Source organism: Rhodotorula graminis, assembly GCF_001329695.1.
Source record: "Rhodotorula graminis WP1 unplaced genomic scaffold RHOBAscaffold_4, whole genome shotgun sequence".
NCBI classification, from domain to species: domain Eukaryota; kingdom Fungi; phylum Basidiomycota; class Microbotryomycetes; order Sporidiobolales; family Sporidiobolaceae; genus Rhodotorula; species Rhodotorula graminis.
Window position 1 is genome coordinate 85,055 of NW_017264931.1, and position 27,623 is coordinate 112,677.

General features: G+C 68.9%; 12 protein-coding genes across 12 annotated transcripts; 4 read left to right on the top strand and 8 right to left on the bottom strand.

Annotated features, from left to right (window-relative positions):
- Positions 1 to 211: 211 nt before the first annotated feature.
- Positions 212 to 2,339, bottom strand: RHOBADRAFT_42507 (uncharacterized protein; the record flags this gene model as incomplete). Its single annotated transcript, XM_018414069.1, has 9 exons — positions 212 to 387; positions 553 to 919; positions 1,003 to 1,163; positions 1,239 to 1,355; positions 1,419 to 1,447; positions 1,569 to 1,772; positions 1,844 to 1,961; positions 2,024 to 2,266; positions 2,330 to 2,339. 9 exons carry the CDS (start codon positions 2,337 to 2,339, stop codon positions 212 to 214), a joined length of 1,425 nt encoding a protein of 474 aa, XP_018272228.1.
- A 513-nt stretch (positions 2,340 to 2,852) lies between these two features.
- RHOBADRAFT_34801 (uncharacterized protein) lies at positions 2,853 to 3,394 on the top strand (the record flags this gene model as incomplete). The annotated part of the gene is made up of 2 exons (XM_018413230.1): positions 2,853 to 2,943; positions 3,018 to 3,394. Coding segments are annotated over 2 exons (468 nt in total), but the record flags the coding sequence as incomplete, so codon positions are not given.
- Position 3,395: 1 nt separating this feature from the next.
- On the bottom strand, positions 3,396 to 5,570 carry RHOBADRAFT_52223 (uncharacterized protein). Its single transcript, XM_018416233.1, has 8 exons — positions 5,223 to 5,570; positions 5,147 to 5,154; positions 4,897 to 5,026; positions 4,630 to 4,827; positions 4,280 to 4,556; positions 3,905 to 4,203; positions 3,644 to 3,799; positions 3,396 to 3,565 (listed from the first exon to the last, which is right to left on the bottom strand). The coding sequence occupies exons 1-8, from the start codon at positions 5,543 to 5,545 to the stop codon at positions 3,430 to 3,432; spliced, it is 1,527 nt and encodes a 508-aa protein (XP_018272230.1). The 5' UTR covers positions 5,546 to 5,570; the 3' UTR covers positions 3,396 to 3,429.
- Positions 5,571 to 5,825: 255 nt separating this feature from the next.
- On the bottom strand, positions 5,826 to 9,166 carry RHOBADRAFT_34803 (uncharacterized protein; the record flags this gene model as incomplete). The annotated part of the gene is made up of 10 exons (XM_018413231.1): positions 5,826 to 6,393; positions 6,464 to 6,562; positions 6,633 to 6,846; positions 6,980 to 7,157; positions 7,191 to 7,414; positions 7,509 to 8,066; positions 8,138 to 8,339; positions 8,413 to 8,685; positions 8,751 to 8,837; positions 8,945 to 9,166. 10 exons carry the CDS (start codon positions 9,164 to 9,166, stop codon positions 5,898 to 5,900), a joined length of 2,553 nt encoding a protein of 850 aa, XP_018272231.1. The 3' UTR covers positions 5,826 to 5,897.
- Positions 9,167 to 9,664: 498 nt separating this feature from the next.
- Positions 9,665 to 10,926, bottom strand: RHOBADRAFT_66168 (uncharacterized protein). The gene is made up of 5 exons (XM_018418884.1): positions 10,573 to 10,926; positions 10,386 to 10,487; positions 10,249 to 10,307; positions 10,016 to 10,151; positions 9,665 to 9,932 (listed from the first exon to the last, which is right to left on the bottom strand). The coding sequence occupies exons 1-5, from the start codon at positions 10,861 to 10,863 to the stop codon at positions 9,768 to 9,770; spliced, it is 753 nt and encodes a 250-aa protein (XP_018272232.1). The 5' UTR covers positions 10,864 to 10,926; the 3' UTR covers positions 9,665 to 9,767.
- A 94-nt stretch (positions 10,927 to 11,020) lies between these two features.
- Positions 11,021 to 11,997, top strand: RHOBADRAFT_52226 (uncharacterized protein; the record flags this gene model as incomplete). The annotated part of the gene is made up of 2 exons (XM_018416234.1): positions 11,021 to 11,470; positions 11,542 to 11,997. The coding sequence occupies 2 exons, from the start codon at positions 11,021 to 11,023 to the stop codon at positions 11,959 to 11,961; spliced, it is 870 nt and encodes a 289-aa protein (XP_018272233.1). The 3' UTR covers positions 11,962 to 11,997.
- A 306-nt stretch (positions 11,998 to 12,303) lies between these two features.
- On the top strand, positions 12,304 to 15,936 carry RHOBADRAFT_48172 (uncharacterized protein; the record flags this gene model as incomplete). The annotated part of the gene is made up of 11 exons (XM_018415105.1): positions 12,304 to 12,477; positions 12,591 to 12,722; positions 12,790 to 13,038; positions 13,066 to 13,076; positions 13,129 to 13,660; positions 13,765 to 14,346; positions 14,420 to 14,509; positions 14,579 to 14,860; positions 14,949 to 15,242; positions 15,323 to 15,583; positions 15,661 to 15,936. The coding sequence occupies exons 1-11, from the start codon at positions 12,421 to 12,423 to the stop codon at positions 15,934 to 15,936; spliced, it is 2,766 nt and encodes a 921-aa protein (XP_018272234.1). The 5' UTR covers positions 12,304 to 12,420.
- A 3,121-nt stretch (positions 15,937 to 19,057) lies between these two features.
- Positions 19,058 to 20,842, bottom strand: RHOBADRAFT_52228 (uncharacterized protein; the record flags this gene model as incomplete). The annotated part of the gene is made up of 3 exons (XM_018416235.1): positions 19,058 to 19,478; positions 19,548 to 20,200; positions 20,323 to 20,842. 3 exons carry the CDS (start codon positions 20,840 to 20,842, stop codon positions 19,101 to 19,103), a joined length of 1,551 nt encoding a protein of 516 aa, XP_018272235.1. The 3' UTR covers positions 19,058 to 19,100.
- A 262-nt stretch (positions 20,843 to 21,104) lies between these two features.
- On the bottom strand, positions 21,105 to 21,976 carry RHOBADRAFT_42515 (uncharacterized protein; the record flags this gene model as incomplete). The annotated part of the gene is made up of 5 exons (XM_018414070.1): positions 21,105 to 21,137; positions 21,206 to 21,234; positions 21,427 to 21,540; positions 21,636 to 21,657; positions 21,761 to 21,976. 5 exons carry the CDS (start codon positions 21,974 to 21,976, stop codon positions 21,105 to 21,107), a joined length of 414 nt encoding a protein of 137 aa, XP_018272236.1.
- Positions 21,977 to 22,929: 953 nt separating this feature from the next.
- RHOBADRAFT_52230 (uncharacterized protein) lies at positions 22,930 to 24,561 on the top strand (the record flags this gene model as incomplete). Its single annotated transcript, XM_018416236.1, has 3 exons — positions 22,930 to 22,990; positions 23,066 to 23,228; positions 23,314 to 24,561. Coding segments are annotated over 3 exons (1,472 nt in total), but the record flags the coding sequence as incomplete, so codon positions are not given.
- Positions 24,562 to 24,574: 13 nt separating this feature from the next.
- RHOBADRAFT_42517 (uncharacterized protein) lies at positions 24,575 to 25,156 on the bottom strand (the record flags this gene model as incomplete). The annotated part of the gene is made up of 3 exons (XM_018414071.1): positions 24,575 to 24,748; positions 24,825 to 24,981; positions 25,050 to 25,156. 3 exons carry the CDS (start codon positions 25,154 to 25,156, stop codon positions 24,575 to 24,577), a joined length of 438 nt encoding a protein of 145 aa, XP_018272238.1.
- A 412-nt stretch (positions 25,157 to 25,568) lies between these two features.
- On the bottom strand, positions 25,569 to 27,542 carry RHOBADRAFT_42518 (uncharacterized protein; the record flags this gene model as incomplete). Its single annotated transcript, XM_018414072.1, has 6 exons — positions 25,569 to 26,550; positions 26,614 to 26,683; positions 26,753 to 26,832; positions 26,908 to 27,276; positions 27,347 to 27,376; positions 27,502 to 27,542. 6 exons carry the CDS (start codon positions 27,540 to 27,542, stop codon positions 25,569 to 25,571), a joined length of 1,572 nt encoding a protein of 523 aa, XP_018272239.1.
- Positions 27,543 to 27,623: the final 81 nt, after the last annotated feature.

A 27,623-nucleotide genomic window follows, 5' to 3' on the forward strand; every position in this document is an offset into this window, starting at 1 on the left:
CCAGCACGCCGCAATGCACCTTATCTGTTGTCGTCGCTCCCTCTTTGCCTCTCTTTCTCTCTCTGCGCGAGTCCGCTCTCCTTGTCTCCCGCATGCGAGGCGTCGCGAGGAAAGTGCAAGTGCGAGAGCGAGTGACACGAACGACGAGAAAAAGGCACTGCTGGCAAAAGCCCGACGAGGGTCCAAGCGCTCCTCCCCTCCCTCGCTCCCCTCACTTCCTCCCCCTCTTCGTCCCTCCCGCCGCCGCCGCCGCCGCCGCCGCGACGACCTTGTGTCCCTTGGCCGGCGGCTTGTACCCATACACGTCGCCGAGCCACTGGTGCCACCGCGCGAGCTGGTCGGGCGAGCCCGAGAACTTGAAGTGGACGTGCTTGAGGTCGTCGAAGCCTGCGTGGGCGAGGGACCAGGCGCCGAGGAGGAGAGGAGAGAGAAAGAGGAACGTGGAGAGAGAGGGAAGAAGGAAGGAAGGGGAGGGAAAGGCAAGATCGTCAGGCGCGAGAACGAGAGATTCGGGAGAGAGAGAAAGAGAGAAAGAGGGAGACGCCGACGCACCCTCGTCGAGCCTGGGCACCTCGAGCCGGCTCTTGTACCCGAGGAACGCAGCGAGCGGCAGCACCTCGCGCCGTCTGCCGCTGCCGCTCGCGTCTTCCGGCTCGTGCAGCGCGCGGTACACGCTGTTGTGCATCGCGAGCTCGAGCGGCGCCGTAAAGTAGACGCAGCGCACGCGCACGGGCACCGGTACCGGTACCGCGCCGCCGGCGCCGGGCACGTTGAGCGAGCGCACGAGGTCGACGTACTCGGCGCGGACCGACGCCGAGGGCGACGTGTTGTCGACGACGACCGACTTGGGGGGCGAGGCCGTCAGGGCGCGCCGGACGGCGGCGAGGCACGCCTGGCGCGTCTTGAGCGTGTCCTGGTTCTGCGGACGAGGCGAGACGAGGAGGACCGTGAGCGAGATGCCACGGCGGGAGAGAGGGACAAGGAGGGAAAGGGCGGACGCACGACGTGGACGTAGCCCTTGGGCGCAAAGTGGGTCTTGAAGAAGGTCGTCTTGCCGACGCCCGGCGGCCCGACAAAGATGACGACCTCGGGCGGCGGCTCGTCGTCAAACTCGCTGCGGCGGCGCGGGAGGAGCGGCGGCGAGCAGGGCGAGTAGAGCGGCGCTGCGGGGAGGCCCGCCACGTGCGTCAGGAACGGCTCGACGTGCTCATCGAGAGAGAGGCGAGAGGTTGGCGCACAGGAGTGGTCGTGCGTGCGAGGGTCCCAGCCGCCGAACTCGACCGGAGCGTGCGCCGGCTTGTCGAGGAAGAACTGCTCGGGCGTCATGAACGGCAGGCCGCAGTTGAGCGCAAACTCTGCGGGGCGAGACATGCGTGAGTGAGTGTACGTTGAGCGCGAGGAGAGAGGCAAGGACGCACTGTGGTCCGTGTCCGAGTGGTCCTTGAGCCTCGTGGTCGTCGCAGGTCGGCCCGCCGCGTCGCCGACGTAGAACGACGCCGCGTAGTCTGTCGCCCGACGGGTACAGCGTCAGGACACGCCACACGAGTGAGAGGGAGAGGGAGGCGGACGCGCCGATCGACAGGCCGCCGTTGAACTTTGTCTCGAACGCGAGCCACATGGCGGGCGCCGGCTTGCGGAACTCGTTGTGGTCGAACGCGGCGAACACGCGCAGCGGGACATCGAGAGCGCGAGCGACGGCAGGGATCTTGCGCTTGAACCAGTTGAGGCGGGTGTCGGTGAGCGCCTGGTTCGTGAAGAGGACGATGGCGAACCTGCGGCAGGAGGGCGGGGCGGGGTGAGTGGAGGTCTCTTTCGACGGCCGAGCTGGGACAGTTGGACGCACCCGTCGGCGTGGAGCTTGCGCAGCTTGGGGACGACGTGCGGGCTGATCCACTCCCAGTCCGAGTCGCTCTTGGGGTACTTTGAGTTGCCGTGCGGGCGAATCAGGGTGCCGTCGATGTCTGCGCGGTGCTAGGGCGGGTCAGGGCTAGACGTACAGAGTGCAGGGAGAGGTTGGACGTACCGAACGCGGCGATTTTGGTCGAGGGAGCAGGCGAGCGCGAGACGAAGTGGCCGCAGCCTTTGCCCGAGCCGAGGTTGGCGAACCAGGCGCCCTGCGAGGGTGCGGGCGGGCGGAAGAGGGGTGCGAGCTTGGTCTGGCCGGTGTCGGGCTGGTCGACGGGCGGCTTTGGGCGTGTCGCGGGCTGAGGGCCGTCATCAGTGAGGTCGATGTCGGCGGGGGAGAGGCGACGTCTCTTTGGGGATGCTGCGCGGGAGGAACGTGGTGAGCGTGTGTGCGGGGTGGTAGAAGGTGGTAGAGCAGACTCACGCTGTCCCATGCTGTGGGAAGAGACAGGCGAGGTGCGAGGCCAAGGTCGGACGAAGCTGCGCCGAGTTGGCTCGTCCCTCTCACCTCGCTCGCGTCTAGCTAGCCAGTGGACCAGCTCAGCTCCACCACCAGTCCCTCTACTCGACCATGCCGCGCGTCACCCGCGTCGTCGCCCCCCTTGAGCCCGACTCGTCCCCCACCTCGTCCTCGCCCTCGTCTCGCCCCTCGCAAGCCGGTCCCTCGCGCACCCGCACCGTAAAGCCCGTCACCCTCGCCTCCTGGGTCGGACTCAAGCCCTACGACCGCCCCCGACCCGCCGCGACAGCGCCCGGCCCCGAGCCGTTCGTCCTCGGGCGCGAACCGCCACCGTTCCCGACCACGCTCGCCGCCCGCTCGGCCTTCAGGCGCGACGCAGGCACAAACTGCACCCCGTTCCAGTGGCGTGTGCGTCCCTTCTCTCTCTCTCTCCCTCGCACGGCCCCCCCTCGCGCCAGAGAGCTCACGCCCGTCCCTCGCCTCGTCGCAGCTGTACGACCTCCTCCTCACCGTCCCGCCCGGGTCCGTCACCACCTACGCCCAGCTAGCCACCCTCCTCGACTCTTCCGCACGCGCAGGTGCGCCCCCGTGCCCTCTCTCCCTCGTTCCTCCCACCCCCGCCGCTGACCCTCCCCCTCGCCCGCGCGCCCAGTCGGCTCGGCCCTGCGCAACAACCCGTTCGCGCCGTTCGTCCCTTGCCACCGCGTCATCGCCTCGACCCTCTACATCGGCGGCTTTGGCGGCGAGTGGATCAAGCCCGGCCCGGGTGCGCGAGGACGGGCGGCGGCAAAGGCGAACGGCGACGGCGGCGGCGACGGCGACGAGGGCCGGCGCACGGGCGAGAAGCGCGAGCTGTTGCGGCGCGAGGGAGTCGAGTTTGACGCAAAGGGCTTCCTCAGGACCAAGCGCTCGCTGTGGGACGGCGGCGTCGTCGCGCGCGAGAGCGGGGCTGGAGCGGGGCCGGGCAGCAGAGGGGCCCGAACGGTCACCGCTCTCGACGACTCGCTCGTAGGCACTGCTCTCGGATAAGCCTGTGTGCAACAGCGTTCCATTCCATTCCGAGTTCACGCTGCAGCCGCCTTGAGAGCGAGCTTGCGCTTGCGAGCCCAGTAGACGCCCGGCCCGCCGAGGCCCGACAGGCACGACATGACGCCCACGAACACGATGATGTTGCGGAACCCGAACCGGCCCCAGGCGGCGCTGCGACGTCGCCCGAGAGAGAGAGCGAGCGTCAGGGCGAGGAGACCGCCATCGAGAGAAAGAGAGAGGGCGACGCACCGCTCGTCGTCGGCCAGAGCCTCCTCGTACAGGCCCGTCGAGATGAACGGCCCGACGATGGACGCGACGCCGCGCACGACGCCAAACAGGCAGAAGATCATGGTCGACAAGTGCGGGTTGGCGCCGGCGGCGTCGCGAGCGGCGGCGCCCCAGGTTCTGCGAGACGCGGACGGCGAGGACGGCAACGAGGCAAGGTCAGTTTGTTTGACCCTTTGAGAAAGATAGAGGGGGCAGATCCACGAGAGAGAGAGAGAGACGCACGAGCAGACCTGGGAGAAGGCGGCAAAGAGGACCGCAAACGCAAACACGGCGCCGAGCGAGCTCGCGAGCCCCCACGCCGTCAGCGACAGGACGGCACCCGCCGTGCCCATGACGACGAGCGTGATGGGCAGCGAGTAGTCGCTCGTGTAGCCCGTCAGGGTCGACCCGACGCTGCTCGACAGGTTGAAGATGGCGACGAGCAGGTTGGCCTTGCCCGGCGTCGACAGCGACGACGTGTAGATCGGGAGGTACAGGCTGACGGGCATGTAGCCCATCGACGAGAGGAACGTCGTCGCCGTCTGCGCACGCGAGGGCTGTGTGAGCTCGTGCGGGCGACGACGACGATCAAGAGAGAGCGAAAGCGACGAGACGCACCAGGGCGAGCACGACCGGGTCCTTGACGAACCGAAAATCGTGTATAGAGAGCCACGGCGCCCTCTCGCCGCGAGGCTTGACGAGCGGCACGCGCGGCTTGAGGTACAGGAGCGCGAGGGCGTACACGCCCGCCGTGATGCAGGCCCACGCTCGGCACATGGTCGGGAACCCGTACCGGTCGAGGAGGCCCGACAGCGCGAACGGGAAGATGGTGCCGCCGACCCCCGTGCCGGCAAAGATGATGCCCGACGCGAGTCCTCGACGGTCGTGCCACCAGCTGCGAGAGATAGGCGGGCGTCAGGCCTTGCTCCGTTGCGGACAGTCGAGGGAAGAGAGAAGGTTGGACGCACCCATTGAGCCAAAGGAGGACAGGCGCGTACAGGACGGCGCCAGACAGGCCGCACAGGACGCCGATGAGGAGGACGAGCTGCCACACCTCGGTCGCCCAGCTCGCGACGAGCATGCTCAGGCAGTTGACGAGCCCACTCGTCCACAGCATGGCTCGGATGCGCTCAGGGTACCGCCGGAAGACCGTGATGACGAACACGCTGCGGGGCGAGGGGACGAGTCAGTTCGCCCCGCCTCGAGTCGGCGTGAGGGAGAGAGAGTGGACGTACGGGCAGATGAACATGACGGCGAGTAAGATGGTGCCGATAGAGGTGAGGGCGGCGAGCGACGACGACGACCAAGGCGCGTGCGACTCGAAGAAGACGAGGATCGAGGCGTACGAGTACGAGAAGCCCCAGACTGCGGGGGGCACAGAGTCAGCGTGCGCTCGCCGGTCGCTCTTCGGGCGCTCTACATCTCCTCCGATGCCTCAGACACGAGGCACTCGTAGAGATGGGAGGGGGAGAACGGGCGACGCACTGAAGGTTCTGCGGGACGAAGGGGAGGTGTCAGCTCGCCCGGCTCGGCTCTGAGAAAAGGGAGCAGAGCGACGCACTCGAGGATGAAGCCTGCAACGACAAAGCCCCACGCGCCGCTGCCACCATCGACTGGCGGCAGTCCTCGCCCCTCCTCCTCGCGGTCATTCGTGCTGAGGCGCCTCAGCCTCTGCCCGACCTCCTCGGCGGCGGGGCTGTTGCGCCCACTGGCGCTCGTGCTGAGCAGTGCGAGCTCGGGCGGCGGCGTCGAGGTGAGGTCGGGGAGGTTGGCGAAGGTTGAAACGCGCGAGAGCTTGTCGGTCGAGGACGCGCGCGAGAGGGTGTCTGGCCGGACGGTAGCGCGCGGCAGAGCTGCGAGCTCGATCTCTGTCGGCGCTGGCATGGTCGCCGAGCGTGCGGAGCGGGTGTGTCAAGAGCGAGAGGCCCTCAAGCTCTCGCAGGGTGATGAGGTCGGCAACGCGCGGCTCCGCCTCCTCCGCCCTTGCGACGGCGAGAGCCAAGCTGGACGACGCGAGAGCGACTCTCTGGCCTCGAGACTGACCGCAGCTGAGCGACTCGAGCGATACCGGACGACCACTTGCGCACAGAGTCGCACAGCTCGAGGGAAAGGAACGGGTGCGTGCGGCGATGCAGGATGAACTCGTGCGCTCTACTGGCTACAACAGGCGAGGCTCTAGACAATGCGGAATAGACATGCGGGATGCGGGAGAGAGAGGGAGAGGGAGAGAGCGAGGTCACCAGTCGGACTTGCCGACAGCCGCCGCGACGGCCGACGTGAGGTCGAGGTGGAAGCGCGGGAACAGGTTCGACACGACGGGCGCCTCGAGGTGCAGGCCATGCTCGCCCGGGATCTGGTGCGCCCACAGGTTGCCCTGCATGTGCGGCGCCTTTTGCGCCACGTCGCCGAGAGCGGCCTCGAGGTCGGCCTCGTTGACGCCGTCGCGCCGCACCTCGTCGCCGGCGCCGCTGCTGCTGCCGCCCGACGACGACGACGTCGGCTCGTCTTCGAGGCGCTCCTTGTGCTCCTCGTCGCCGTCGCCGCCGAACTTTTGCGGCGTCCCCGGCGGCGGCGAGAGCGGATACCGCCGCTGGAAGTGGGTGCGCTGGTGCCGCTTGGCCGCCTCGGTCATGACGGGCTCCATGCCCGACTGGACGACAGGTGCGACCTCGAGGGCGCGCTCGTCGCACGACCAACCCTTGCCCGTACCGAAGCCGCCGGCGAGGAGAGCTCTGCGCGCGAGGGGAGAGGTCAGCGACTGACGCTCGAGGGGCACAGGGATGGAGGAACGGTGGGACGCACCGCTTGATGTAGGGCGACAGGATGCTCGCGAAGTGGAACTGGACCTGGGTGTCGCTGTACCGCTCGAGCGAGTTCTTGAGGTCGACAATGTTCTGCACGCTGCGGGCGAGGGGAGAGAGAGAGTCAGGGCCGGGCTCGTCGGTCGCAGAGGTGACAGAGAGGGACGCACCTCGTCGTGTCGATGTTGGAGCAGCTCGACATGTCAAAGACGACGGCCCGAAGAAGCGGCTTCTGCGCCTCCTCGTCCTCGTCGGCCGCCGCCTTCTTCTTCTGCCACGGCAGCCGGCCCGGGTTGTTCCAGGGCCTGTCGCCGGTCGGCACGTTGTCGTAGTTGTGGCCCGAGCGAGTGTGCTGCTTGGCGTAGTCGAGGATGACGTCGGCATCTGCGAGGGCGAGTTTGAGAAGGTCAGGTCGAGGTTTCGGCTCAGGGCCGCTCTCGTCAAGAGCGGCGGGGCGACGACATGTACGAGGAGGCGGAAGGGTGGGCGAGGGGTAGAGAGGGAAAGAGGGACGCACAGAAGGACGCGTTGGGGAAAAGGAACGACTCCTCGAACTTGTACACGAGCACGCCCGGCGGTGGCGCCTCGACCTGGACGAGCGGGTTGCGCACGCCGTCGGGCAGGAGCGGCAAGTACACGTCGCGGTGGAGGACCGGCGGCGCGACGGGGCTGACCGAGCCAGAGGCGGCTTGGTCCTTGTCGGTGGGCGACGGCGGCCGACCGACGACGTCGGGGCGCAGGCGGACCCGGCCGAGGAACGAGCCTCGCGGCCTCGCGATGCGGAACAGGAGGAGGGCGACCGAGCAGCCGACCGAGGTGTAGATCGAGATCTCGACGGTCGAAAAGACGGCGACGACGACGGCGATAACGAAGATGAGCGCCTCGAGCGGCGACACCTTCCAGAAGGCGTACACCTGCCGAGGCGAGGCGATGAGGTCGAGGACGGCGTGAACTGTGGCGGGAGGAAGGGAAAGGGACGGGCAAAAGGGGCGGGTCAGTCTCGAGGGCTGCGAGGGAAGAGGGGAATCGAGGCGGCGAGGACGCACTGATGACGGCGGCGAGCGCAGAGTTCGGGATCCAGTAAAACGCTCCGGTGAGCGCGTACAGGGCGACAACGACGCACACGCCCGTGAAGAGGCCGGCGAGCGGGGTGCGCACGCCCGCCTTGGCCTTGATCGCCGAGCGAGAAAAACTGCCCGTGGCCGGGTAGGCGTTGAACAGGGTACCGACGAGGTTCGACACGCCGATGGCGATGAGCTCCTGATTCGGGTCGATCTTGTAGTTGTTGATGCGCGCGAACGACTTGCCGATGGCGATGTGCTCGAGGAGGAGGATGATGGTCGAGACGGGCAGCTGCGGCGCGATCTTGCTCATGAGGTCGGTCGGCAGCTTGGGCTGGCCCATGTGCTGGAACCCGCTCGGGACGTCGCCGAGGATGCTGATCGGGAACGGCTTGCTCTTGCCGCGGACGTAGACCCACGAAAACACGGTGAGGAAGATGATGACGAACGCCGTGCGCAGCGTGAGGGCGAAGAAGGCGATCTTCTTGACGATCGGGTTGCGCGAGCGGCGCTCGAGGCGCGTGAGGGACCACCGGGCGAAATCTGGAGGGGGGCAAGGTCAGTCACCTCGGCGACGACGAGCTAGGGCACGGTCCTGGACAGGCGCGACGCACAGAGGAACACGAGACCCGAGAGGCCGAACGCGGCGTCGCGCCTGGTATCGGGCAGGTGCTTGAGCGTGTTGATGATGACCTTGTACGTCGCCGCGCGCGTGTTGAGCTTGCTCGAGTAGCCCATGAGGGCCGGGACCTGGCCCGCCGCGATGTTGAGCGCCGAGCCCGTCATGAAGCCCGCGATGGACGGCGAGGGGATGAACTGTGGGCGAGGGCAGGACGTGAGTCGACGAGTCGAGATTTGGGAAGGCCGAGAGGAGGAGACGGGTGCGCACCTCGATGAGCCAGCCGAGGCGCAGTAGACCGATGCCGAGCACGATGAGGCCGCACAGGAAGGCGAGGCAGGTCGCGATCTCGGGCGCGCTGTAGATGTCGCCGCCCTCCGAGTCCTGGACGTGCTGGATGACGCGAGCCACCTCGAGCGACATGACGGCGACGGGCCCGATCGTCACGTCCTTGGACGTCGCGAACAGGGCGTAGACGCACACGCCGACGAAGGACGAGTACAGGCCGTACTCGAGCGGGAGCGTCGCGATCTTGGCGTAGGACTGTGGGAGGGTGCGAGGGTCAGGTTTCCGGGCGCGCTCGACGAGGACGAGAGGGCGGGACGCACCATGGCTTGAGGAACGAGGACCATGCCGACGGTGATGCCCGCGATGAGGTCGCCGATGAGCCACTTGACGTTGTACAGGGGAAGCCACTGTGGGCGCGCAAGGGGGAGAGAAGGTCAGTGCCGTCCCTCGTCGCCCGCTCGCGCCACGTCCTGGACTCGGCGCTCGAGGAAAAGAGAGATAGAGCTTGACGCACCCGCACGAAAGGGAACAGCCTCGCGAAGTAGGCGAGCGCGCCTCGCCTCGGGTCGCCAGCCACCGCGCGCTTGAGCGTCTCGCTGACGCTCGCGGCCTCGACGACGAGCGGGTCGTAGTCGATGTACCGCAGGGCCTTGGCCTTTGCGCGCGCGAGGAGCGTGTTGCGCGCTGGCTGCTCGTGCGGCCGCTGCGAGGCGTCGGCGCCGGCGGCGGGGAGCATGTCGTCGGCGCTGTGCGGCGGCGTCGAGGTCGAGGCCTGCGCGGTCGAGTGCGTCGAGGCTGCTGTCATGGTTGCTCCTGCGAGTGCGCTGTGCGCTCCTGGCGGGCTAGTCGAGCTGGAGGCGGCGCGAGTCGTCGAGGCGAGGGTTGCGCGGGGAGTGTCGAGGCGGTGCTGGCGGGGAAGAGAGGGGGCGTGTGCGCCGTCGAGCTGCTGGGTGGTCGTACAGGGGGCGCGCAGAGAGTCGAGGTGCAAGGTAGAGAGGCTGGACGAGCGAGAGCTTCACCAGCTCAGCTCATCTCGGATCCTCGATGAAGTGTCGCCGAGGTCAATTTCGACGAGCACGCCATCCGCACGTTGACGCGCTGAGCTCACGCCGAAAGTGCCGCGGACCGACCGGCGTGCTCGTCTCCGAGAGGCACCGGCGCGATTGCTCGCTGACACCTTCTCGACCAGGGCGCTTGTCGCAGCTTTCTCTCGACGCGCGACGACGACGGGCATGGTGTAGAGAGGCGGAGGTACTTCATTTGGATCGTATCTACACGTCGATTCGAGAGAAAGCGGGCGCGAGACGAGCCGAGAGAGGGAGAGGGGGGCCGCTCCTTCACAGGCTCGACTCGCCGCTGCCGAGCGCCTGCTTGACCGCCTCGTCGACAGGCATGTCACGGTCCGAGCCCTGGACGAGGTCGAGTGCGCGACCGCGGACCTGCTCGCGCTGCTCGGGCGAGAGGCGGAAGAGGGCGAGGAGCGTCGAGGCGACATCGTCGCGCTGCAGGAAAGGAGGCACGAGTGAGTGGATGTGTCGCGCATGCGGGAAGACGAGGCTGCAGTGCAGGGAAAGGCTGGACGCACCGTGACGCCGCCCATGTGCGTGACGCCGAGCTCGACACGGCCCTTGGCCGAGTCGTCGAGGAGGTGGCCCGGGCGCAGGACGGTCCACGGGAACGACGTGCGCTTCGACAGGTTCTGGTCGGCGACGAGCTTGGCGCTGCACGAGGTTGAGGAGCAGTCAGCGAGCGCTCGAGCAGGCCGAGTCGGGACGCTCGCCCTAGACGGCGGTACGAGGAAGAGAGAGGGCGACGCACTCGTAGTAGGCACCGATCGCGTCGTGCGCCTTCTTGGACGCCTCCTTGTCCTCCTCGGTCTGCGTCGACAAGGGAACGAGTCAGTCTCTGGGCAAGGAGGAAGGGAAAGGCGAGGAGGGAGGGAACGGCCGACGCACGTAGTGAGCGGGAGCCGGCTTGGACAGGTCGCGGGTGTCGAGAGCGCCGACAAGGACGAGGTAGGGCTTGGGCCCAGAGAGGCTCTCGAGAGCGTCAAAGACCTGCGCGAGGGAGGGAAGGAGCGTGAGCGGTTCATGCCATGGGTCGGGGCCGAATCTGGCGGCTCGCTCGGCCTGGTGGACGCACCTTGATGGCTCCGTCCTGGTCGACCTTGACCGTGCGCTCCTTTCCACCCTTGCCGCCCGCGCCAGCCGCAAAGAGGACAGCGTCGGCGCCATTGAAGTCGCGAGCGAGCTCTTCGACCGAGGCGTCCTCGAGGCTGAGGAGCTTCGGGGTGGCGCCCGCCTTGGAGATGGCGTCGAAGTGGTCCTTGTTGCGGACGAGCGAGTCGATGGCGAAGTGGGACGAGGCGGTGTGGGTGAACTTGACGGCGACACGGCCGGAACCGCCGACGATGACGAGGCGAGGGAGGGACATCGTGTGTCGAGGGGAGTCGAGTGGGGAGCGAGGCAGAGAGGGGGAGCAGGTGCAAGGCTCGGTTGAGTCGGCAGGAGACGAGCGAGAGGCCGAACTCGGTGAGGTGATGAGGACGACGAGGCGGTGCTCTCCCCTCGTCAACACACGGCACGCCAGCATGGCCACGACAAGGGCAGCACTCGTCGCACGCACACTCTTGGCCGGCGCAGCTACCCGCTCGCAGCCCGCGCCCGCCAGCCGCGCTGCCCGCGCCTTTTCCTCCCACCCGCCGTCCCTCTTCGCGTGGACAGCAGCCACCCGCTCGGACGCACCCCTGCCCTGGTTCGTCGACCAAGAGACTGCTCCAACCGCCTCACCGCAACCGGCGTCGCCGCAACTCGCCACCGCCCCAGTCCCGACCCCTCCGCCTCCTCACCTTCCCCCGGCGCTCCACCCGCTTCACGCCTACCTCTCGACGAGCCCGTTCCTCGACCGCGACGAGCTCGCCTACATCCACGCCCGCGAGGCCGACCCCGAGGGCAGCTGGTGCGACTGGGTCGTCGTCGCGACCCTCAAGGAGGGCAGGGAGCGCGGCATTCGAGGTGCGGTAGAGGGCGTCCGGCGGCATGTGCGTCTGCCTTTCGCCTCGTACCGTGCACATCACGTCACATGGTCACTCACACGCGCTCTTTCATGCAGCTGGCGACCAACCCCGTCGACCTGTCCTCGGCCATCGACCTCCCCTTTGCCCCTCCCTCGACCTCGCCGCTCATCCACGGCCTCCCCGCCCAGCCGTCCAAGCACGCCCGGTCGCGCGCCTCGCGCTCGGCGCGCAGCTCGACATCGCCCTCGCGCAGCGACAACGCGAGCGGGTGGGCCATGCTCGACGCCGGCACGCTCGTCGTGCACGTCTTTACGCGCGAGGGCCGCGAGCTGTACGGGCGCGGGATCGAGGACCTGTGGGAGGGCATCGGCGAGGAGGAGCGCGGCGAGGGCTGGAGGAGCGCGAGGGCGAGGGCCGAGGACGAGCTGAGGGAGAGGGAACTCGGCGCCAACATGGACAAGGTCCGGCGTGAGCTTGCGGCTGAGGCGGCGCAGGGCGGTCCGGCGCCTCGATAGGGTCGCGCAGAGTGCAACGACGGTCTCGTCGGAGCATCCAGGCCGTCACGAGGGGAGCGAGAGCTGAGATGTGTTCCAGCGCACGAGGACGACGAGCGCACGAGTTCTCGGTCCTCTGTTTCTGTTCGCTCGGGTGCGAACGCCTGATTGTATCTCAGTGAGCTTAGCAAGGCCGGCACAGCGCACAGACGAGAAGTGCGGGCGGCCGCCACCGGCCGCTCGACGAGGAGCGGGGAGGCTGTCGACCACTCTCGCCTCGCACACGCTCGAGCAGCTTCGAGTGTAGCCTGCACCAGCTGATTGCACCCCTTTCAGCAGGATAGGCCGCCCCGACCCCCGTCGCGAGCCGTCCAACGTCATCCCAAACCTCACCCTCGTGTTCGCTCATCGCAAGAGCTCTGCCTCGACCGCAACACCTCGCGCCAGCCACCGAGGACCAGCAGCAGCCAACAGTCGACCATGGCCATCCGCAGGCCCGCTATGCGCGGCACGGGCAGGGTCAAAGCCCCTCGCAAGGTGCGCTCCGCTCTCTCCGGACTCTCTGCCGCGTTGGCCCACACTCTGTGCAGGCAGCGCAGCTGGAGGAACCCGTCAGCGAGGGCGACGACTGACTAGCTTGCTTCCTGCAGCAAACCGAGCCGCTGGACTCGACCCTCGACCGGCTCAAGGAGGCGATCCAGCAGGTGCAGAACCACAACGTCTCGCAGCTCTCGTTCGAGGAGACGTACCGCTACGCCTACCACCTCGTCCTCCACAAGAAGGCGCGCCTCCCTCTCTCCCGCCTCATCCCGCAGCATCGGCTCACCTCCCCTTCTCGCACGCTCGCAGGGCCACCAGCTGTACAACGCCGTCGCCGAGCTCATCTCGGCGCACCTCGAGGCCGAGACGCGCGCCAAGGTCGTCCCCGTGTTCCCGCACGCCACATCGGTCGTCGGCGCGAGCGGCAGCGGCGCGACGGGCAGCGGCGAGAGCGTCGCGACGGCGGCGGCGGGGCAGCTCTTCCTCGATCGCCTGCGCGAGGTGTGGGACGACCACATCGCGTGCATGAGCAAGATCCGGGACGTCCTCAAATACCTCGTGCGTCGTCCGTCCTCGCCTGTCTAGCCCGAGAGATTGTACTGACCCCCCACCCACCGGCCGGCAGGACAAGCACTGGCAGAGCTCAAGCTCGGCAGCCGTCCCGAGCGTGTTCGACCTCGGCCTGTCCCTCTTCTTCCACCACGTCATCCTCTTCTCGACCAAGCCGAAACCGGCCGTCGCCGCCACCTCGTCGCGCTCGTCCGCCGCGGCCGCCGCCGTCATCCCGCCCTCTCAGCGCCCGACCGCCGACCCGAGCACGGTCGCGCACCACCTCATCAACACGCTCCTGACCGTCATCCGCATCGAGCGCGAGGGCGAGGTCGTGTCGCGCTCGGCGATCCACAGCGCCGTCGACATCCTGTCGCGCCTGACGGACGAGGGCCCGGTGCCGCTCCCGATCCAGGCCTCGGCGGGCACGGGCAGTGGGTCGCCCGTCGTGAGCAGCAGCAGTGCGGCGGCGCGCGCGAGGACCGTCATGGGCGAGGGCCCGCCGGGCGCGCAGGAGAGCCCGTACAAGACGGCGTTCGAGCAGGCGCTGCTCAAGCAGACCGAGGAGTTCTACTCGAGGGAGAGCGCGAGGCTCCTCGTCGAGTGTGACTGTCCGAGCTTCCTGCAGCGCGTGCGTCCCTGTTTCCCTCTCTCTCTCTCTCTCTCTCTCTCTCTCTCTCGCGGCCGCTCGGGGCGAGATGAACGGCGACTCACGCGCGCTCCTGTCGCCCGCAGATCAACCGCCGCCTCGAGGAGGAGCAGACGCGCGCCCAGTCGTACCTCGGGCCCTCGACCGAGCCCCTCCTCCTGTCGCTCCTCGACCACGTCCTCATCGAGCAGCACCTCGTCTCGATCCTCGAGCACCCGGCGTCGGGCCTGTCGACGCTCGTCGCCGAGTCGCGCATCGACGACCTGCGTCTCCTGTACACCCTGTTTGGCCGCGTCGGCAAGGGCCACGCCGAGTTGCAGAAGGGCCTGAGCGCCTGGATCGTCGCCGTCGGCAAGCAGGTCAACGAGGGCGTCATGCTCGCGCCGGCGCCGGCGAACGACGGCGACGCCACGGCGGCGGCGAGCAAGGGCAAGGGCAAGGCGCTCGAGGACGAGACGGGCGACGGCGACGAGACAGGCGCGGCGGCGGGCAAGAAGAAGCGGCCCGAAGCAGGAGGTGCGGCGGGTGCGGGAGCGGGCGCGGTCGGCGCGCGGACCAAGGCGGCGCTCGCGTGGGTCCAGAACGTGCTCGACCTCAAGGACAAGTTCGACACGCTCCTCGCGAGGGCGTTCGGGAGCGACAAGGCGTTCGAGAAGATCATCAACGACGTGCGCCCCGCTTCTCTCCCTCTCGTTCCTCAGTCGCCACTCGTGGCCCTGACTCGTGAACCCGCGCGCGCAGGCCTTTTCCGTGTTCGTCAACGAGAACCGCAAGTCGCCCGAGTACATCTCCCTCTTCATCGACGACAACCTGCGCAAGGGCCTCAAGGGCGTGCGTCCCTCCTTCCTCCCTCTCCCTCTCGCCCTCGTGCCTTTACTGACTCGCCGCACACACACGCAGAAAACTGAGGCCGAGGTCGACGAGGTGCTCAACAAGGCCGTCGCCCTGTTCCGGTACCTGAACGAGAAGGACGCGTTCGAGAAGTACTACAACCAGCACCTGTCGAAGCGCCTCATCAGCCAGCGGTCCGTGTCGGACGACGCCGAGCGCAACATGCTCGCCAAGTTCAAGATCGAGGCCGGCGCCGAGTTTGCCAAGAGCGCCGAGGGCATGATGCGCGACGTCAAGACGAGCGAGGACACGGTCGACGAGTACCGCCGGCATCAGCAGACGGCCACAATCGTGCGTCCCTCGCCTTTCTCCCACCTCGCCCTGTCCAAGAGCGCCGGCGACTGAACTAACCCTCCCCTCTGTCGGTCCACGCCCGCAGAAGGCGCCGTTCGAGATGGTCCCGATCGTGTGCGGCAGCAACTTTTGGCCGTTCAACGCCAAGGACAAGTCGTGCACGTTGCCCAAGGTGCTCCAGGACGGCGTCAAGGCGTTCGACGCCTTCTACCAGCACAAGCACTCTGGCCGCAAGCTCACCTTCATGCCGGACCAAGGTCAAGTCGACGTCAAGACGCGGTTCAAGGCGCGCTCGCACGAGCTCAACGTGTCGACGTACGCCATGGTCGTCCTGGCGCTGTTCGAGGGCCTCGGCGACGACGAGAAGCTTCGCTACGCCGTGTGTCCACAACTCTCTCCTCTTCTCCTCGCGCCTCGTCTTTGGCCCAGCCGAGCCTGACTCGCCGCATCCTCATGCAGGACATCGCCGAGTCGACCAACATGCCGTCGTCGGAGCTCAAGCGCACGCTTCAGACGCTCGCGTGCGCCAAGTTCAAGGTGCTCACCAAGCACCCTCGCGGGCGCGACGTCGCCGAGTCGGACGAGTTCTCGTTCAACACGAGCTTCACGGCGCCGCTCGCCAAGATCCGCATCCAGACGGTTGCGGCCAAGGTTGAGACGGACGCCGAGCGGCGCGAGACCGAGGGCAAGGTCGACGAGGCGAGGAACACGCAGTGCGACGTGCGTCCCCTCTTTCCCTCTCCCCCTCTCCTCCTGCGCCCGTGACCCCTGGGCTCACTCACGTCGCGCGCACGCAGGCCTGCATCGTGCGCATCATGAAGGACCGCAAGGTGCTGCAGCACCTCGACCTCGTCAACGAGGTGATCCGCCAGCTGTCGCACCGGTTCCAGCCGAGCCCGCAGATGGTCAAGAAGGCCGTCGAGCGCCTCATCGAGAAGGAGTACCTCGAGCGCGACGAGGTGGACCGCAAGAAGCTCAAGTACATGGTGAGCTCCCTCTCTCTCTCTCCCTCGTCGTCGCTCGGCTTCGGCGAGCGTGCACTGACCCCCTCTCTTCTCCCCGTGCAGGCTTGATGGGCGGGTCGAGGGCGGTGTGCACGGCGTGTTGTCTGTTTCTCCTCGCTGTCGTCGTCGTCGTCGTTCGTCGTCGTGCATTTTGTCGCATTTCCGCCCCCTCGTCCTCGTCGTCAATCGAGAGCGACTCTGCCTCTCTCGGCCCGGATAGCAGTCGCCGGCGTCTCCTGAGCAGATGAGCGGAGTGTCCGGCGGCCGAGGGGGGACGAGCGTGCGGACAGTCCGGCCATCGTTGTCCCGCTCGGTCCCTCTCTCGGCGTTCGTCTCCTTCTTCTCCTCTTCCCCCACTCTCGCCAGCTGCTCTCGGCCGCTCTCTCGCCTCTCTTGGGTCACTTGCTCGCAAGGATGCATCGCGCAGCCGAGCAGTGCGCCGCCGGCCCGCCAAGGCGCACCGCGGCGAGCGCACGTCGTCCGCCTCCACCGACACCGCCACTCGGCCCAGTCACGACCTCGCAGCGACCACGACTACGACTGCGACGACACGACCAGCCACGATGCCCTCGCCCGCGCCCTCGCCTGTACTCGCCGCACCCTCAGCCGCACCCCGCCGCCCGACCCTCGCTCCCCTTCTCTTCGACCCAGCCGCGCCCGTCTCGCCCACCTCTTTCTCCCTCGGCTCGGCGTTCGAGCACCCGCACAGCTTCTCGCTGTTGGGAGCGCGCCCCTACACGATACGCTCGCTGTCGGACCCGGCGTGCGGCGGGCCCTCGGTCGCATGGGCGCGACCACGAGGCGGCGAGGTGCAGGTGCGCGAGGGGGCGGCGAGGGAGGGCGGCGAGCAGCTCGGCGGCGACCCGCTCGACGACGAGGGCGACTCGTTCGTCGCGCTCGCGGCGTTTCACGACCCGACCCTGTTCGCCTCGGGCGGTCCGTCGAGCGCGCCACCTTCACCGGTTGCCGTCGACCTCGCCTTCGCCCGGCGCGGGCGTCTAGATGTCGGCGAGCTCGAGGCGCGAGGCGGGCGAGCGGGCAGCAGGTCGAGGGAGAGGGAGACGGGCGCGGCGAGGAGTCCGTGCGGGTCGAGTTGGACGAGGAGGATGGGCGCCAAAGCAGGAGCACGGTGCGCCCGACGTTATCATTCTACTCAAAAGGATCGTCACTTACTCTCTACGAGCTCGCAGAGTCGGCACGCAGACCGAGTCGGCGTCAAGCTCGCCCGTCGCCTCGTCGGCCCTCGCGGCGTCGACTTTCTCTTCAACGTCGGGACCGCATGCCGGGCGCAGGCGCTCCGCGACCATCTCGACGACGTCGGCAGAGCTACTTTCTCGCTGACCGGCGTCCGACTCGCTCGCCCGCCTCGTGTCGACGCCCCCGACCTCACCAAGTGCAACCTCGACCTCACCTTCCTCCCCTCGTCGCGCCCGCGTTCCCTCGAAACGGCGCTACTCCCTCCTCACCTCGCCTACCCTCGTCGACACCTTTCCCCGGCCGGCCGTTTCGCGACCTGCCGCCAAGCCGCTCCCGCACCAGCCACCGCGCTCGCACCCCTCGCCGCCGAGCAGCGCGTTCTCGCCTTCGAGGAGCTACGGCTCGCTCGCGTCGCTGTCGCACGTCCTCGACCGCGACCGCGAGCGACACAGCGCGTCGTCGGCGACCGGCGGCAGCCCGGGCGACGAGCGCAGGAGCGCCGCGTCGTCGCCCTCACCGTCGTCTTCGAGCACGAGCGCGAGCCCGACGCCGCGTAACGGCTCGGCGATCGACCTGCGCGCACTCGCGACGGGCTCGTACCGCGCCCTGACGTCGGCGCTGCACCTCTCGCCCTCGACACCGTTCGCGCCGCCCGTCGAAGCGCCCGTCCTCGCGCCGTGGGCCTCGGTCCGAGCGCTCAGCGTGCGGTTCCGCCCCGGTGCGCCCGAGGACGGGCAGCTCAACGCGTGGGTGCTCGGCCTCGCCGACCTCGAGGTCGGCGGCGCCCGATCGTGGGACCCTCGAGCGCTCGTCGCGGCGGTCGGCGAGCGCGACGAGGTTTCGGCGCGCGAGAGCGAGCGAGGTTCGGCGCGCGAGAGCGAGCGAGGTTCGGCGGCGGTGAGGGCGAGGGCGCCATGGCCGAGCGTGAGCACGAGTTGTGGGAGCCCGGCGAGCGTCGAGGTGCGGTACTGGGACGGGCGGACGAGAGCGTTGGACCCGAGCGGGATGGACCAGGACCAGGTGCGCTCGTCAGCTCTCGCCTCTCGTACTCGCCGCGACGTCGCCTCGTCCGACGCCGACGTGTTGTCGATGCCGAAATTGACTGGTAGCCGCTGCATCCCCTCGCAGATTATGCGCGCCGTCCTGGTCAACCCTTTGGGGGCCTGAGCGCCTCGACCGACCTTCTCAAGTCCCCTCCTCGGCCGCCTCGACGCCCGATAACGCGCATCACGCACTCGCACGACACGACAACGACCTTTACGACCTTCCTCACGATGAGCTGTGCCTCAAGCCTGTCGACCTCGCCTTGTTCCCAACCTCCCTGTCTCTCTCTCTCGTTCTCGCACTCGCCCGCCGAGTACTTGTTCCCTTCCCGCGTCACTCTCTATCCCTCTCTTGTATACCGCCTTCGTCGCATCAGACTGTCAGATCTAGCTTGGCCGACCGAGCCCTCGCACTGCCGTCGCTGTGCAACGCGCTCGGTTTCCTCGATCCTCCTCGTCCCTGTCAACGGCCTGCGCAACGCTTTGACCACGCTCGGCACGAGCTTCACGGAGAGTCAAAGAGACAGAGAGAGTGACAGCTGAGAGCGCGAGAGCTGCGGCGCGACAGCTGCAGGCCCGCCCCTCCCTCCTCGACGCGGTCGGGCCCTTCCTCGTGGCCGTCCTTCTCTCTCGCTCGCTCTCTTTTCCTTGCGCGCACGGTCTTGAACCTCGCACAGCTCTACAGCATCTGCGCAAGCGCCACTCGGTCAGAGAACATGCAGCTCGTGCGCCCTCGTCCGAGCGCTCGAGCCCCGCGCGTCGTCTTTGCTCGGCCCTTGCGCGCTCGCCGAGCTGTACCCTCGACGGCGAGCGCATGCCGAGCACCTCTGTCTCACAGCCTGCGACGCTCTGGCAAGAGAGCCTCGAAGTGGGAGAGCTGAACGGTGTCGAGAGGGCGAACTTGTGCTGGTTCTCTCGCTCTCAGAAGACGACGCCGCCGCCCGCACACAAAGGCCGAGGCGCACCTCTCGCTGCAGCCAGGTCCTCGTTTCGCTACAGCTCGAGGTCCCCATCCGGGTCCTCCTCGTCCCAATCATCGCCCCTATCGGGCGTGTACTCGATCCCTCCTCCGCCTCCCGCCGTTCCTCCTCCTCCTCCTCCTCCCTCGCGCAGCGCGCCGGGCAGCACGGGCACGACGTAGCCCTCCTGGCCATAGATGGGCAGATTGGCGTGCGCGAACGGGTTGGGGACGGCGGCGCGCGCGGCGAGCTGGGCGGGCGTGAGCGTGTCCGAGAGGGAGAAGGTGAGGGGCGAGGCGGACGCGGCGGGTGCGGCGGACGGGTGGACGGGAGGCGGTCCTGGGACGGGGTGGGGGGAGGATGTCGAAGGAGCGGTTGGGGCGGAAGGCGAGGGAGAGGCGAGGGGAGAGAGCTGCGAGCAGAGGCGGAAGAGGTCAGAGCGGGCTCGAGCTGGACGAAAGACGGGGGAGAAGTGACGCACCTGTGCCCGCCCCGCCGCCGCATCAACGACCTCCCACACGCCGACCTCTCGCACGGTCGCGCCCGCTTCACCGCCGCCGGCACCGAGCGCCGCGCCGCACATGCCCCACCTGACGACGCGCGGCACCTCGCCCTTTGCGACCCTGTCCCTCTCCCTCGCGCGCTCCCTCGCCTGGGCCGCCACCGCCGCACTCGCCTTGCCCTTGCCCTCTGTCGCGCCTGCCCGAGCCTCGGGCCCTGCGCCCGCCTCGCCGCCTTGGAGCCCCCTCGCGCTCCACTCGACGACGCACCGCGCCCTGCCGAGCTCGACGCGCTCGTCCTCCTCCTCTGCGCCGCGTGGGCGCACAAACGGGTCGCCGACTGCGCGTGCGGCGAGGGCGCGCAGCATGCCGTGGGCGCGCGGGTCCGGGCTCGAGCCCGAGGTGGGCGACGACGAGGAGGAGAGTGGGGCGACGGGGAGCGGGAGCGCGTAGTGCGTCGCGAGGGTTTCGAGGTGGGATGAGGGGCGGAGCGAGAGGTGCAGGGTCGAGGGGGAGAGGGTTGGCGCGAGGAGCGAGGCGAGGAGGGAGGGGACGAGGGCGGACGGCGAGGCGGACGAGGACGAGGTGGGGCAGGGCGGAAAGTCGTCGTGGTGGACGACGACCAGGCGTGCACCTGTGTGGGAGCGTTTCAGTGTCTCGCTGGCTGCTGGAGGCCATGGAGCTGGCGAGCCCGTGCGCTACGAGCGACGGGCCGCCCGCATGGTCCTCGATCGAGAGAGAGAGCGCGAGACGCACCCTTCCTGCCCTTGAGCGCGCCCAAGCAGGCCTTGACGACCCTCAGCGCGTCGCTGACGCCGCCCTCGAGCTCGTCGGCGAGCGCGTTGGCCGAGTCGAGCACGACGAGGAGCGGAGCATGGTCGTCGGCGGCGGCGATGGCGCCCGTTGCTGCGGCGACAAGGTCGGCGGTGCCGGACGTGGCCGACAGGTCGACCGAGTCGTAGCTCGCGCACGGTGCGAGTGTCGAGGGCGAGGTCGCGGTCGAGATCGAGGCGAACGGGGCGGCGAGCAAGCCGTCGACGACGCGCACCCGCTGCGGGTCGTAGGTGGGCCTGGGCGGCAGCAAGCGGTGCGACTGCTGCTCTGCGCACACGAGGACGACGCTGCCCTGCGGCGGGGCGACGAGTGCCGAGTGGACAAAGGTACGCAGGGCGGCGAGCGAGGGCTGGAGGAGCGAGTCGCTCAGGACGACGAGGGGCGCATGCCCTGATGAAGTGGCGACAGGCTGCAGGCGGTTGTGCAGCGCCGCGTCGAGCATGGCGGCGTGTCGAGGAGGCTGAGAGCCGGACGAGGCGGTGCTCGTCCTCGACGACGACGACGACGACCAGCTTTCGCTCTCGAGCGCCTGCTGGACAAGCCGAGTAAAGCGCTCGACAATCTCCTCGACATGCACGGGTCGCAAAGAATCACATGGCGCGGTTTTCAACACCGTCAACCTCCTCCGTCTACCCCTCTCGACCTCGCCTCGCCCCTCTCCCCCCTCCTCCTCCTGCACCTGCTCAGAACCTCGAGCACACACTCTACTTGAGCGCGGCAAAGATCTTGGGCGCGGCCTGTAGTGGGCAAAGCGAGGTTAGCTCTGAAACACGAAGGAGAGAGGAGAGAGGGAGAGTGGACGCACGCAGTCCTCGACGCAGTGCATGTAGTGGACTGCAGGCAGGGTCGAGACCAAGGTCAGTACGCTGTGTGCTCGCTCGACCGTCCGTTCGGACGGGCGGAGAACGAGGCGCGCCACCACGACCGGCTCTCTCGCACGCGCCATCGCCTCATCCCGCCGCTCGGTGCCCGCCCGGCGCGCCTCGCGACCACCACGCACGACGAATGAGAGAGCGAGGGACGCACAGAGCTCCTCGACGCAGGTCTCGCCGTCGATGATGGTGTTGCCTGCCGCGACGCGCTCGCCGCACTCCTCAAAGTGGTGCTTGAACTCCTTGCACACCTTGGTGTTGCCGCACGCTGTCGCGGTGGGGTGTCGTGTCAGCTGGGCTACTCTGGAGCGGCGAGGCGATGAGAGGGAAAGAGGGAGAGAGAGAGAGGACGAGGCGACGCACCCTCCCGGATCTCGTCACCCTGCTGTGGACGGGGGGTGGGGGGCGTGGGTCAGTGCGAGGGTTCTCGAGAGTGGGAGGGCGCTTCTGCAGGCCCCAGTGACGGCGAGAGAGGCGAGGGAGCTCACGTCGGGCACCTCCTCCTCGTCCTCGTCCTCGGCGCCGTCGGCGTCGTCCTGCTTGTCCTGGAGCTCCTGAGCGTTGGCCTGGGCGTCTTCCGGGTTGTCGATCGTGTCGGTCGAGGTGGCCGAGCGGTCCTCGTCGTGTGCGCGGCTCTGGGGCATCGTCTCCTCGGCGGCGAGGGTGCCAAAGACCGACTCGACGACGGACGAGAGCGAGAACATGGCTGTGCGGCGGGTGGGGTGGGTCAGTCGTGCTGGACTCGGTCGACAGGGGCACACAGTGGCTCACCTGGAGGTGGAGGGCGGTGAAGGTGGCAGACGAAGCCAATCGGTGGCCGCCCCTCTCCTCGTCGTCCTCCTCGTCGACCACCGGCCGCAGCTCTCTCCAGCACTGCTTGGCGCTACAGGGCACTTCCCACCCGCTCTCGCACCCGCTCTCCGCAGCGCGCCACCCCGCTTGCGCTCCCTCGTCGTCGCTCCCTGCCACCCTCGTCCCGCTCTCCTCCGAGCATCGCGCCCCCTCCCTCGCACCCGCCGAACACGGCTCAGCCCCCGTGCTCTCTCCCCTGCTTCGTCGCCCCCACCTCCTCAGGCTTGCCTTGCCCAACCGGCGGTACCCGGCGGGATGCGCCGCTAGTGCACCCTCGCTTCACCGCTGCCAGCTCCGCCTTGCAGCGCCGCACGCGCTCTCACCGCTCGCTGGCGTGCTGCTCTGCCCTGCTCGACGTCGAGTCGCAGTGCACAGTGCCCCTCGTGCGCTGTCGCTGCTTCTCACGACAAGCTGCGCGCGCGCGACGCTCGCGACGACGGAATGCAGAGAGCGTTCGCGAGGCCAGTGCGCCGCTGCGCCCACCCGGCGCGACCTCGCCGGCCTCTTCGACGGCCACGAGAGCCACGGAGCGACCGCGCGAAACACGCAATGCAGCCTGTGCCCGAGCGGACGGCGAGAGAGCGCAGAAAGGCCGTGCGAGGCGAAAGCGCTCGAGACGCTCGAGAACAACTTCGGGCGAGCCGCATGAGCCGGGAGCAGCTCGAATACACCGTCGTAGAGCCTCGCAAGTGGTCGCACAAGGAACTTGACCGCGTTGAGAGAGTTTCGACTCTGCGGCAGAGACGGCGGGGAGCTCGGAGGAGGAGGAAGCTCGCCTCGCTCTCGCTACACACGAGCAGTCGCCATGCCTGCTACGCCGACCTTCTCGGGCCTGTTTCCGCCCGCCCGCCGCGTCGTCATCCTCGGTGCGTCCTCCTCCTCCTCCTCCTCCGCCCCGCCCTCATCTCCCTCTCGCTCACCCCTCGCCCTCGCGCGCGCAGATGGCGGCATGGGCACGACGCTCCAAGCTCCGCCGTTCGAGCTCGCGCTCGACTCGGCCCTGTGGAGCTCCGAGCTGCTCGCCGACGAGGCGGGCCGCAGCCAGCTCGACCGCCTGCACCGCACCTGGATCGACGCCGGCGCCGACATTGTCGAGACGTGCACGTGCGTCCCGCCTCTCTCTCTCTCTCTTTCTCTCGAGGTGGGCGCAAGTAGGAGGCTGACACACGGAGAGTTGCACCGCTCGCAGATACCAATCGTCCCTCCCGCTCTTTCTCCCCTCGTCTCGCGCCCCGACCGCCGCCGAGTCCTCGACCGCCCTTGCCACCATGACGGCCGCGCTCCCCGTCGCGTGCGCCTCGTGCGCCAACCACCCGCCCGCCAGCTCGACCGCCTCGTCGAGCCGCCGCGCCCAGGTCGCCCTCTCGCTCGGCCCGTACGGCTCGGCGCTCCAGCCGGGTCAGGAGTACACGGGCGCGTACCCGCCGCCGTTCGGGCCCGCCGCGTCGGCCGCACCCGACGCCCAACCGGCGAGCAGCGCCGAGGCGCTCGCGGCCGTGCCGCTCCCGCTCGACGCCGTGCGCGGCGCCGGCGTGAGCGACGACGAGGCGCACCTCGCCGCGTGGCACCTGCAGCGGCTCGTCCACTTCTCCGAGTCGAGCGCGGCGGCGGGACCCGACGACGACGCCCGCGTCGGCCTCGTCGCGTTCGAGACGGTGCCCTCGCTCGCCGAGGTGCGCGCCATCCGCCACGCGGCCCACGTCTTCTCGGTCCTGCACCCCGACCGCCCCCAGCCGCCCTTCTACATCTCGCTCGTGTTTCCGCGTGCGACGCCTCAAGGCGCTGCAGCCGACGTGCGGTTCCCGGACGCGGCGCTCGCCCACCTCGAGTCGCTCGACGCCCAGCTCGCCGTCCTCGTCGACGCCGTCCTCGCGCCCGCCGACGGCCTCGCCCAGCCCGCCGGCCTCGGCTTCAACTGCACGTCGCCGCTCGCCGCGCGCGGCGTCGTGCGCGCCCTCGGCGCCGCCGTCGCTGCTGCCGCGCGCCCGACGAGCCTGACGAGCCCGGCCGGGCCCAAGCCGTGGCTCGTGCTGTACCCGGACGGCGGCGCCGTGTACGACGTGCGCTCGCGCACGTGGTCGCACCCGGCGGGCCTGACGGACGCGTCGTGGGCTGCGCTCGTCGCCGACGCGGTCGGCGACGCGCTCGCGTGCGGCGAGTGGGAGGGCGTCGTCGCCGGCGGGTGCTGCAAGGCTGGGCCGGGTGCGATCAGGGTGCTCAGGGACGAGGTCGAGAGGCGAGGGTGGCGGGAGTGAGGGAGCGCGCGAGGGCGGTGGGCGAGGTCGGTGGGCGAGGGGAGGGAGGAGGCCGCTCGGGCACAGTCGATGTAGAGCCCGCGCAGGCTTGGTGCCATAGACGCAATGCAGTCGACTCTGCGACCGCACGAGCCCTGCTCCTGGCCCTGCTCAGTCTCGACGAGGCGCTTCATGGAGCGCCCCGTTCTGCGCGCCTCACCGCTCGCCGTACGCCCGCGCCGCCTCAACCGCCGCTCTCCACTGCTCCATGTCGAGCTCCTCGCAGTGCTGCATGCGCTCTGCGAGCAGGACGACGCGCGGGTCGACCTCGGGCGCGCTCGTCGAGGTTAGAGGGAGGGAAGGGTCGATCGAGGGGAGCGGGATGGGGTTCTGCAAGGGCGAGGGCTCGTCAGTACGCCGCGAGAGAGAGAGAGGGAAGGATCTCGAGAGAAACGGCGGGACGTACGTCGTGCAGGACGAGCTCGCCAGTGACCATGAGGCGGTCTCTTGCTCGCGGCGCCGCTGGGCCGTTGTGGTGCATGACGAGCGACAGGTCGACGAGGAGGCCGTGCGGGCCGTCGGCGAGCAGTGCTAGTGCGCGAGTCGGGTCGTAGGCGATGACGCTATGGGCCAGGGCGGGTGGGTCAGCTCTGGCTCGTCGGGTGCGGAGAGGAAGGGAGCGAGGACGCACCGGCCGACCAGACGAGCACGAGGGGGTGCGGTCGGGTGAGTGGCGGGTAGTGACGAAATCAAGCAGAGCTGTGCAGGCGCAGTAGGGACGCCTTGCGGGAGCGGCATGGTGGAAAGAGCCGAAGAAGCGAGAGTCGGCGATGAAGACGTTCGGTTCACGAGGGCGGCGACACCAGCTTCGGGCGGGCTTCTTACGGCAGCCAGAGTCCCTGTGAGGCTTTCGTGTGAAGCTGCAAGCGCGCCTGTGTCCTCCAAAGGCAGCACCGCTCGGTGGCCCTCGTCCTCGCTGCTCCTTTCGCGCTGAAGCTCGCGCTCTCGCGCGGGTTCGACGCAGATGACTCTCGAGCAGAGAGTATGGGCATCATAGATAGTTGCAGTAGGGTCCGCGCGACCCAGATGACAGCGGCCGGCTCGCTATCTCGTTCCACCTCGTCCCGCTCGAGCCCGCACTGACCGCCTCGCCTCGACCGCACCTGCCTGAGCTCCGTCGTCGGTCCCAGCCCAGCTCCATCGTCGGCCTTCAGTAGAACATGGCCTCGCCGTCGCCGCCGTCGACCTCCTTGGCGTCGCGCCCCTCGCCGAGCAGCATCGCAAGGCTGCCCGTCCTCGCCGGCGTCGGGCGCGCAGGCGAGCCCGCCGGGCGGTCGCTGTCGCACGCGGGCGATGCGGCGCTCGCGACGGGCGCGTCGGTGGAGCGCAGGGACGACTCGGCCGCCTGGGTCTGCGGGCGCGAGCTGCTGCTCGAGAGCGACGGCGGCGACAGGCGCAGTTGTGGCTGATCGTGCGCGTGGTGCGAGTGCGGGCCCGTCGCCATGTAGCTGCTCGACGCCGAGGTCGACGCTGCCGACGGCGGGCGGGACGATCCGGCGGTGGAAGCCGACGAGGGCGAGTGAGGCGGGCCGAGATGGTGCCGGAGCGGGGCGAGGATCGGCGGCGGCGAGTGCGGGTGCAGCGGGTAGTGCGCGCGAGATCGAGGAGGAGGATACGAGTGCGACGAGGGAGGGACGGCTTGGTGCGCAAAGGTGTGCGCTCGAGGAGGTGGGAGAGGGCGGGCGTGAGGGAAAGTGGGCGCGGCTTGAAGGAGGCCGTACGGGTGCGCCTGGAGGCGGTGGCTCCCGGACGCGGTGCGCTGCGGCCCAGAGTAGGACTGCTGCGGCGCGTGAGGCGGCGCCGAGGGGGCAGGAGCGATGGTGGGCGGGCGAGGGACGACGCCGCCAAGCGGGGCCTCTCGCGCCGGCGCGGCCAACAGCCCTCGCGACGCGAGCTGCGGGCTCGTGCGCGCCCGAGCCGCACCGGTCGCCGCGTCCCACGAGGCGAATAGGCGCGGCGGCGGCGGCGGGTGGACGCCGAGCCCGTGCTGCGAGGTCGACGCGACGGGAGCTGACGGCCGTCGGGGCGTGGGCTCGGCGAACGACTCGTTGCTCGTGCGACGAGCAGTCGGCTTCTTGGGCGCGGACACGGGGGTGGGAGGTGTCGGGGGCTCGTTGCTGTCCTCGTGGTTGCTGGAGAAAGGAAGGCGGTCAGGACCTCTCCCTCGGGAGCGCGACATGAAGAGAGCGACGTACACGGACTCGGGTCGGCGGATGCGGAGTTTAAGTCCTTGTTGCGCGAACGACCGAGAGAGCTCGGTAGATTCTGGGGAGGGGCGCGAGGAGAGTCAGTCGAGGAACGCGAGCGAGAAAGGAGAGGGACGAGACGACGCACTGCTCATGCCCGGGAAGCGCTTGCTCGAGTAGACCTGGAACACGTCGGTGAGGATCGATGTGCGGAACTCGGCGCCATCCCTGCAGGAAAGACAAGCGAGGTCAGTACGCGAGGCAGGGTCCGGGCAGCGAAGAAGAGGCGAGGCGAGGACGCACTCGCTGACCTCGTACAGGCTCATCTTGAACCGCCATCGTCCCTCCATGCGGACGCTCATGTCGGGAAAGACGAAGCAGCTCTGGTCGCGCAAGTGGAACAGGCTCGACACGACGCTGCCGCTGACGACGGCGGTCTTGGACCCGCAGACCTCGAACATCTCCTGCTCGCTGTCCTCTTCGACGAGCGACGCAAACATGAAGAGCGTGTGCGTGAGGGTCGGCGTCGCGAGGTCGTCGTCGGTGAGGAGGTGGGCGGGCTTCTTGCGAGCTGAAGGTCGGCGAATGCGCAGGCGGATGATGGGCGGCGGGTCGATCGGGCGACGGTCGGCCTTCTCGCCCGAGCCAGCCATGCGAGCTTGACGAGGCTGCCTGTGGACGGGCGGGCAAGCAAGGTCAGCGCGTGCGCAGGCGAGAGAGGGGTCCAGGGAGCGGAACTCACTGCCGCACGTCGAGGTGGTACAGGTTCGGGCTGTTCAGGGCAGGGGGACGGCGAGCGTAAGTGACGTGCACAAGGACTGTCTGCCGTAGCTGTGCGTCGCACGAGGCTGCCGTCGACGAGGGAGAGGGCGCGACGGCGGTCGCGGGGAAACTCACCTGGCGCGGCCGCTCTTGGTCGGCGATGGGGGGAGGGCCATGGTTGCTGGAGAGTGCTGCACGGCCGCTGCACCCATGGCTGTGCGTGTGAGAGAGAGGAGAGCTGCGACCGGAGCTGCGTA